The 9,955-nt window shown below is 39.8% G+C and overlaps 1 protein-coding gene across 1 annotated transcript; it reads left to right on the forward strand.

Moving 5' to 3' along the window:
- The first annotated feature begins 4,572 nt into the window (after positions 1-4,572).
- LOC306709374 (LITAF domain-containing protein-like) lies at positions 4,573-9,747 on the forward strand. Its single transcript, XM_079177476.1, has 5 exons — positions 4,573-4,674; positions 6,310-6,400; positions 6,723-6,764; positions 8,387-8,531; positions 8,636-9,747. The coding sequence occupies exons 2-5, from the start codon at positions 6,325-6,327 to the stop codon at positions 8,739-8,741; spliced, it is 369 nt and encodes a 122-aa protein (XP_079033602.1). The 5' UTR covers positions 4,573-4,674; positions 6,310-6,324; the 3' UTR covers positions 8,742-9,747.
- The last annotated feature ends 208 nt before the right edge of the window (positions 9,748-9,955 follow it).

Below are 9,955 nucleotides of genomic sequence, written 5' to 3' on the forward strand. Positions count from 1 at the left end.
TCACATTATTAAGAGATTGCTTCATTCCACACACAGTAGTCCTTGAAAAGCATGCAGGGTAATGAAACTGAGATTTGAACTCGACGCAGTAGCCAAACTCGACCCATCATCATTACGCGAACTTCCCCCTCGGACATCTCAGTGTTTTTGTAAAAGTGGAGCTGGGGCTATTCAAGGACAGAGTCATCAAATATCCAATTATGACGTTGGAAAGCAAAAAGGCTCGAGGGGGTTCGGGTTTGGCAGCCGCTGGAAGTCATCTGGCACTATTTTCTCCACTCTCTTGCTCCCCCTGTGGATCACAGTATAGAAAGTCAGCCGTGCAGAGGTTGGTAAAAACAAGAAACTCCGGTTGTTGCTGCATCAGCTCATATTTTTGCTGTTGTGCCATGCTGTTACCCTCACAAGTGCACCTGTTTAAGCCACAAACCCGAAAACTGTTCATGTATAAAATAGAAGCCACGATTGGGATATCATAGTCAACATAATGTGAATTAATAGACTCCACAGATTTGTAAATTGCTATCACAGTGGATTAATTTACATTAACCGTTAACACCATCCTTTCTTTGAAACCCTGACGCTGACAAGTGTCAAACTGACAAAAACACACTTTTTGTCACCTCCTGTTGGACCGCAGACTGTATTTTTGATTGATGGTCCTGTTATTCCCCCTCCTCTCTTCTGTCCCTCCTTTGTCCCTTCTTCACAGTCGCTAATCTTTCACACTCTGAACACCATTTATTTAGCAGACACGAGATGGTACGGTGAAAGGAAACTGGAATGTCAAATTGAAGACACAAAGAAACGGATGACAAGCTGGAAAGAGACAGATTTGTCTGTTTTCCATAAGAAAGTTCACTGAGAAGACAGAGAGGAAAGAGCTAAGAAAACCTCTATTTTTGTGTGTGGCTGTCCTTAAAGACGTCTACCTGTCGGTTATTGGGTTTGTGTCCTCCAGGGTCCAAATGCATTGTGCAGTAATATATATATATATATCCTGAATGTGCCCAGTATCACATCAAGGATCCATGAAAACTGCCACAATATTTCTCTGGCTTGTTCTTAGAGTACTCCTGATCGCAAAACCTTAATGTATTCCACACTGTACAACACTGAATCTCCCTTTACTATTGTACTACTTATTACCACAGTAGGTGATAATAGTAAGAATGGGAGTAAGTCTTGGGTGTGCTTGTAATGAATTGCACATTTAATGGAATTCTTTGACATTTCCGAAGTATTTTTAACGTGATTCATAGAACTAGAAAAAGAAATACCAGTTTAAAAGAGTTTACAGTCATGTTTTATCATCCTTCTTCTATTTTCTTTGAAGGAGAGTTCCAACAACAAGTGTGTGGACAGCAAGGCCCTTTTGACAAACGTGTCATATGAACTACATTACTGAAAGCTGTTTTGCTGTCTGCATAAGTCCTACCAAAAGCTGCATTCAGGATTCCCCTTTCAATCTTTTTAAGGTTTCACCTTTTTCTCCCATGATCTGCAATAAAGTGAATTGACATGAATTTGATAATGTTCCCTGCTTGGTCTTATGGTCAAAGCTCGGCCCAGTCTGTTTTCCTGTTATTATTATTGTTTTATTGCATCCATTGATAAAACATCAGTCTTGACATAGTGTTGTGTTTCTGGGCTACTTCACAACTATGAAATAGTGATATAATGGAGGCAAACAGTGATTGCTGGACTGTGAAGACCATTAATCATATCACTATTTAATACTATTTTATACCCTACTTATACGTAGCAGAAACAACAACAGAAAGATGTAGTAAAGCACACTGAAACACAACTTCAGCAGTCACAAAGAGTATTACATCTGCCTGTGATACTTCAGTAACCAAGTATCCCAGAAGAACATTTGATAAAGAGCAACTTGTCAGTATTCTTGGATGTGGCATCATGAGAGACGCTGTGTGTTCTGGTATTCCTCCTGCTGAAGTGTCCTTAAAATGACCCCACATTCTGCTCTCTGTGAAGGAAGAAACAAAACCTAGAGTTAAACATAATAATGTTGCAACTCTGCCGACCTCCAGTGGCCATATATGAAGCATACACAGTTATTTTCTCTGGATTTCCTTCCCACGTCCGCCTGTAATGATGTCAGCGTTGTTGAAGGCGTAGTGCATTCCAGATGTGACGGGTAGTGTCCTTGTGATAGTCCTGTGACCTCTCAGTATCCTCAGCCACCTCCTGACTTTCATCAGGCCTCCATGTGACAAAGTCATATGTGTTTTCATGTGTACTCACGTAGTGTGAGATGATGACAGGATTGAACAGATACTGATGGGTTTCCAGTATTGTGAAACAGTGTGTGTCATGTTTCCTTGGAACTCATAACTCATAAAATCCTGCTCGGGCAGAACTGAACTTTAGACATATTGCTCTCCTCTGCATTATTTGTCATTATATTATATTCGTCGAAATGTTGAATTACTATAAACTTTTATTCCACTACTTTTGCTTTACATGATTCATATTGTTTTTGCAATAACATGAATGTGCCAAGGGAAGTGAGTCTATACAATAAGTACTAGTTTGGAAACTACAACATTTTCTGGAATGGGACATTTCACAGATTCAGGCTGTTTCCCGTTTCATTCCAGGGCGAAAATGCAAACGTATCTATTGATTGCAATTGTAAAAATTATAGTATATGTTATAGCCTGTGATGGATGCAAATATAAGTGTCGCTAATATATGCACAGACTATTTTGTTGTTTGTAAAAACTGAGTAAAATGCAAAGTCCACACATGTATTGACAATCACAGTGGCAAAGAGCAGCTGAAAATGTGGACAGCATGTAAAACCTGTGACACTCAGTAAGGTTACCAAGGTAGCTGTAGTACGTCCTTCATAAACCAACAATCTGGAAACCTAGAAAGCCTAAACATGAACCTCTGATGGCAGTCCAGTTCCTGTTGGCTAAAATCTTTGTAGCTTAGACAATGTCCATTATCCACACGTTGCTTTCTAAAACTTTGTTCATTTCATGTCGAAAATCTGGGTAGTTGTCATGACTGACTGGCAATTCCAAGGAACAGTGTGAGCAACAGGTCTTCTCTGAAATCCCTGTTGTTGTTGTGTGAAGCTGGCAGTGATCCTGTGAACAAGTCTGATCCAGTGCAAAATCTAAGGAAAAGGGACAGGTGCTGCCGGGTGTCTGACTCTCACTTACATACTTGACAATTAGTTTGTCCTCAGCATTCTGGTTACTGGGGTAAGTAATTGATCTCATGACCTTTCGTGATGTTGATTGTATTATTCTTCCTACGATTTCACATTCTTGCTTGTTCCTGCAACACCTCCGTGGAGGGAGGCAAGACTGATTCACAAGACATGTCCTGAGAGAGAGGCACGGTATCATCAACACTAGAGTACTCCATCCCAGAGATGCTTTCAGTGTGGAAACACCACTATCCTCTGAAGCATCCACATGATGTAATGTGTCATGTTCTGGCAAACTTGTTGCATCAGTTGGGTCGAATGTGGTGTAAAGAAGGGAAACACTCTCACTGCTTGCATTTGCAAATACTGTGCTGCATCCAACATAAATATTTATCTCCCCAGCGTCTGTTGCAGAAGTATCTGGAGAGTGGTGATAGACAGCAGGTCTGTCATGTGTGTCTTTTCACCTTCTTGCGCAGTGGCATGAATAATCACCCATCTTCACCCAGCTTTGCACCTCGAGAAGGCATCAGCCTCATTGAGCGTTGCAGCAGCCTGATGTGCCACCTGAAAGAAGCTGTTGGGGTGGTCACCCTAACTGATGGAACACACATGCATGTATGCGGCTAAGACACTGCTGATGAGCTCTTGTCATCTTTTCCACGATCCAATGTTGATTAATTGCTAAGATGTAGGACATTTCCTACGCTATCATGAACAAAAAAACAAGGCAGATAGATTGTATACATGGTGTTTTACAGGATTGTAAAAGGAAAAAAAGTAGTGGAAAGTTTTTTTTGTGGGAAGAATGGGGGTCGGTTTCGAATTCTTTTTCACACACATGTTTCTCATTAAGTGAGTCAGACTGAGATTGCAGCAAACACAGAACGCTAGAGGGCTTGTTGACAGGAAGATACATGATGATCGGTGTAGGCAGCAATAGTTTGGTTGATAGTCTGTGTCTTACAAACAAACAAACAAACAAAGAGACATTTCTTTCTGTTCATCTAAAAAAAATACTGTCTTAGTCTCTTGACCTTAAATAGGCTCAGTCACAGTGTTTAGTATTACTAATGTACTGAATGTATGTGTTCTTAAATTATTCGAGGATTGCTCACTGAAACATTGATAGATTAATGATATGACGCATTATGTTCGGCCAACAAAGAATGCTTTGTTCTCAGCAAACAACCCGTCTCTCTGCCCCTCTTTTCACTGAGCTCTGTATTCATAACTCTTATTGCCGTACTGGTCATTATTTGAACAGTATAGCAAACACTTCCCATATTTATTCTGTTAATTCTCTTTGGACCTTCCCAGTCACATGGAGTTAAAGGGAGGGGAAAGAGGGAGGGGGCATGAAGCTGGGGCTATAGTTCCTCCACTAGGAATAACAGGAAATACTTTCCTCTATCCTTCTTCCATCTCCCTGGGCGTCACCGTGATTCTTCCTACCTCGCTCAGTACCAGGCTCCAACAGAGAGAGGGTGGGTAACTTTCTCTTTTATTTTGATGTAAAGTAACAGGTAGGTAAATCTTATTTTAAACTTATGTAGTTATGTAACTATCTGCTGCTGCTGCGATGGTGTAAAAGTGATCGGCTGTGTGTATGAATGTGCATTTAGCTGATATTATTATTCAACCACTGTAAAAAAAAAAAGCAGATGCAAAGACCATGAAGGTAGTGAATACATTTGTCATGTAAAGCTTATTCAGACACACTGACCAAACAAAACAGGGCGAGGCACAAGTACAATGCTGTGGTGAATTAATGTGCGTGGCTCATGTTGCTCTAATTGATTTATGATGGATTTATGATGAGAACCAGGAAGTCTTGCAGGGACTGGTTGGGCTTGGTGGGACTGATCCGCATACGTCGCAGCCTTTTTCTGTTCTCAAAATAAAGCAATAATGCATGTTGGTTTCCTTCACTGAAAAAGGCTCTAATGGATCTGGACAAGCACAAAACAACATTATTGGTGCAAAAAGCTTTTAAACGCAAGCTCTGCTGCCCCACGCCTCCCCCACTTAGCAAATGACTTCCATCTGCTTGCCACACACCAAGACATACTGCAGCAATACTACAGTTTGACATGTTTTTATATTTATACTTTAATACACTTAGTTTTCCCCAGTGGGGGAAAGTAATAATGTAAATTTGCTCAAGTACTGTGCTTAAGTGTAATTTTGAAATACTTGTAATGTACTTGAGAATTTCCATTTTATGCCCTCTCTGCATTTCAGAGGCAGATATTTAAATGTATTGACGGATTATATACAAAATATCTGGTTATCTTATCAAATATGATGCACTGTTATAGATGAAACTCCGACTAACATTAGATCAAAGATTAGATCAAATTAGCTATCTTGACCAACTACAACAGTAAAATGCTGCTTACTCATTTATGCCTAAGTACCACTTATATAATATAATATAACACTCACATGGACATGTTTTTTACTTTAGATACTGCAAACAATACTTAGAGACTTTTACTAAGTCTTATTTTCACTTGAATCTGGAAAGCTATGGAGTGTTTTTGTGAGTTACAGGTCATCGTTTACTCTCACAGCTCTCATAGCGTCCTTTTTGTGAAAAAAGAAAAGAAAAAAGAAACATGGTACACAACCCGCCCAGCACCAAACAGCTGGTGAACATACTGAAGCATTTATTGTAGCAGCTAAATAGCCACATATTTGTCTCAGGAGATGGTTGAATAATGGATTTGCAGTTGCGGATGTTCACGGCAGTGTGGCTTATAAAGAGGATGTGAAATGTATGGTGAGAGAGTCTAGATCCTCTTGAAATGTCAGTTAGTACAGAGAAGTCAAGTCACTTCCTCTTGCTGCGGTTCATGAGTTAAATAAATACATCTGATCTAACCTCAATCAACCAGTTCAATCTTTCTTAAAAACATTTTGAGGATATATTTATAACTGCAAATGTGTGTGAGGTGTTACTGTTTGCTTCTAAACCCTCTTTTGCGTGATAGCTTTCCCACACAGCTATCACGATGTCACTATGTAATGAAAAGTGTTCACATGTTTGTATTTTTTGTGGCAGCAATAGAATACGATGTCTTACATTCATAACTAAGTTTTAAATTTCTCATATGCAGTAGAGATTTCCGAAGATGGAAAAATCACATGAATCAGCTCCACCGTACCCTGGGCCACCTATGAACTATGGGGGTGCAATGCCACAGCCAGGTATGTACCCTCAGCCGGGCCTCTCGCCTGGAGCGCCTCCACCTGGTGTTTATCAGGGAGGTCTGTGCCTGACCCAGTCAAAAGCTGATACTGTTACCCCTGGTTAATTGTACCCATCTACGGACTAACAACACTATTTCACATCTTTTTCTTTAAAACAAATGGACCTTTGTTTTTAAGCTTTGGCTGTATGACAAAAAAAAACAAACGTATACATACATACGCACTTACATGTATTTTATGCAAAGCCACAGATGATCTATGGAAATATCTGTTCTCAACCATCCTTTCCTGCTTTGGTAAACTGTGATTTATCTACCAGGTGTTGCTTATGCTCCGGCCCAGGGTGCACCTGTCACAACAGGTGAGACTGTTGCTTTTGATGTTTCACAAATAAGTTTCAAATGAGTCCACGGGCTTTTGCATAGGGATAAGTTCGGGGTGGTGGATGAATTGCTGCACTTTCACACAGAACATTGCTGTTTGTGTCCCATGCGAACCTAAACATAAGCAAGTAGTAGTTTTGAAGCTAACAAAGTACTTTTGTTTTTTGTAGTCATTTTAAGCCAAACCATGGAGCCAGTGAACATAGTTTTCTAGCGTTTTTTTCTGATGTATTGTTGGTTTATGTTTAAAATTGTTTCCCTCAAATGTATATTTTAAAGTGCAGTTTAGATGTATGGGAACCTTATTCTGTAGGAGACATCAGACTGCAGGTCTGAAAAGTGAAGCAAATGTGGAAATGCCTTCAACTTTTCAACAGAGGGCAACTCCTCTGGTTGCAAAAAGAAGTGCCTACCTATCCTGACTCCACTTCTGACTTGAATTATTACCTCAGTAAACATTGTAAACATGAGTTTATGGTCTCAATCACTAATGTCAAGTCTTCTTCAATACAGCATGATGTCCATTTAGTAACTGATGCTCCTATTTAGAGTAAATTAGATGATAAAGCAGGCTATGCTTTAGGGTGGGGCTACCTTGTTGTCCAGTCTGGTAGTTGTGTGTGTTTTCATCTTACAACTTTAACCCTTTCACACGTTGTCAGTGCATTAGAGTTAATTATAACCTTTTTGGTCACGCTTTGGTTGCAAAATGCCAAGATGGCGGCGGCCAAAATGTAAAACTTAAAGCCTCAATACACCAGTCCACAAACCAATGGGTGACTTCCAGATGACTGTGGACACTTCTTATAGACAGTCTATGGTGAAACACAATTGAGATGCACCATTTGTCAGAAGATGTTCATGAATATTATGTTCACAGCCTGCACACACAGTAAACACAACTGTGAACACACATCTGAGAGCAGATAGTGTTTTCGTTCCTGTTTGTGAAGTGAGAAAACACAAAACCACAAAGGCAGTGGACACAGTCTGCAGTTTCCCTCCAAAGTGATCTAAAGAATAGCCCATTTATAGCCTCTGTGCATAATAAACAGCTATTGTTCATTGTTTCTTCTGTTGATGCACGTTCACATTTTGAGTGTTGCTTGTAAAAGATGAGTAAGGAGCAACTCATATGAAGTTTAGGCTTCTCACGTGAAGGATGTGTTGCAATTCTCACATCTACATTGAAATACATTTTAAAGTACTTTTTATATTACTGTCTTTCCATCAATGACTTAAATTACAGGAAAGGGGAGTTGGAAACAAACAGAAACAAAACAGAAAGTCATTATCAAGTTACAGTTGCTGTGCTATTGGCAGCCTCTGCTGGTCTTGCTGAGTCAGTGCAGTCAGTACATTTCATCCTCAAATCTGGTGATGACATCTAAGACTGAAAAGTCTAAAATAACAACAGAAATGTCTGACTTGCTGGCCACAACGGTTATTATTACATAATGCATTACGAAAATAAATCATTAGTTATTACCTAAAAAAGGGGAACTACTAACTTCCAGTTAGCTTGTACAAGTGAATATGGAGACTAAAGAATATGAAGATAAAACCTGAATTTTATGTGCTGTGCATTTCTCATCCTCAGTGACTCACTTGGTTGTAACTCCGGCACTACATGAAGTCCCAGGACAAACTGTGTGCCCCCACTGCCAGCAGGCAGTGATCACCAACACAGAGCACACTGCCGGCCTGATGACCTGGGCCGTCTGTGGTGGCCTCGCCATCTTTGGGTAAAAACTTGTCTAGTTTCTATCTCGTAAAAAGTACAAAAAAATCATTTTTCACAAACTGGTATTAACTGGAATTACAAAATTCTCTTGGTTTTCACCAACAGGTGTTTTCTCTGCTGTTGTATCCCGTTCTGCGTTGAGGCCTGTCAAGATGTGGAGCATCGCTGTCCTTCCTGCCAAAAAGTCATCTACGTGTACAAGCGACTTTAAAATTGACTGTGAATGGGGGAGAATATCACAACGCTTATCTGCAGTCTCTCTTCCTCTACAACGTTCTTTTTTATACAGATCAAAGTTATAATCCAAAAGGCTTTCATCCTATACTGACATCTTGTCTGTCATGTTGTGACTCTGTCACCCTATGATTTGAATGCTAATGATATATGCATCATACTGTGTTATATACAAAAAACTTTTTTTCAGCTGTCTGCTGTAGTCGTTAGTCGCCCATTTTGTGCAGTTGGTCACCGGTTTTACTGCAGCACACTAATTCTATTTGTTGGTCAAAGGTCACTGTGACCTCATAAACCACTACTAATTTGCCAAGTATGATGATTTCATACAAATATCTGATGAAATGAAGTGATGGCATTTTGGACAGACATGGCGTTATACAATGGAGAGGTTATCACTCAATAGTTTTCGTTAAAAGGCATTTGTTTAATTCACTGTTTGGTACTTTCTACCAAGAGGATACATACGACTGAGAGATTAAAGCCACGCTAGCTGCTCTGTGAGGCTGTACACAGTGGTGCTGAATGCTCACATTAGCATGCTAACATGCTCGAAAATGCAAACATACTAATGCTTCGTAATAATATGTTCACGTTTGAGTTATGGATGTTAACATGCTAACAGTTGCTACCTGTCATTAAACACAAAGTGCAGTTGAGTCTGATGAAATGTCTTTGTTTTGCAGGTGTGTGGTCCTAAACTCAACATAAACTGAAGGCTTATCTATCAGTTGCTAAGATTGTGGTGATAGAGGAAAGTCCCGATCACAAAAGCCATTCTTCTGGAAGCCATGAATGTCTGTACAACTTGTTTTTGCATCTGATTGCAGTTATCCAAGTGGCAAAGTATAAATGTGCTTGAAGCCAATGTGTCGGTTGTGAGAGGTGAGAGGCAGCCTGCACCAGAGGTCTGCCCAGAGGGCCACTTCCACCCAAACCTCTCAAAGGCAATTAAGAGGGGGAGGGAAAACTGTAAGCGCAGGATTTGGGAAAAGAGAGAGAGAATAAACCATTTTTTTATTTGTTTGTATAGGCTAAGTCTAATAACCTTACATTTAATTCATGTTTTTTCTCGTGTATTTTCATATATGACATGTAGGGTATAGCTTTATTCATTATATTTCATGACACAATTGTCCTTGCATCCTGCCACTATTCCCCAAAATACATATAATTTACCATACATTCACT

Source organism: Pholis gunnellus, assembly GCF_910591455.1.
Source record: "Pholis gunnellus genome assembly, chromosome: 17".
NCBI lineage: Eukaryota > Metazoa > Chordata > Actinopteri > Perciformes > Pholidae > Pholis > Pholis gunnellus.

Coding starts and splice junctions, on each gene's coding strand:
- LOC306709374 (XM_079177476.1), top strand. CDS start 6,325: ATGGAAAAATCACATGAATCAGCTCCACCGTACCCTGGGCCACCTATG. Junction 6,765..8,386: donor GGGTGCACCTGTCACAACAG/GTGAGACTGTTG, acceptor TCTCATCCTCAG/TGACTCACTTGGTTGTAACT. Junction 8,532..8,635: donor GGTGGCCTCGCCATCTTTGG/GTAAAAACTTGT, acceptor TTTCACCAACAG/GTGTTTTCTCTGCTGTTGTA.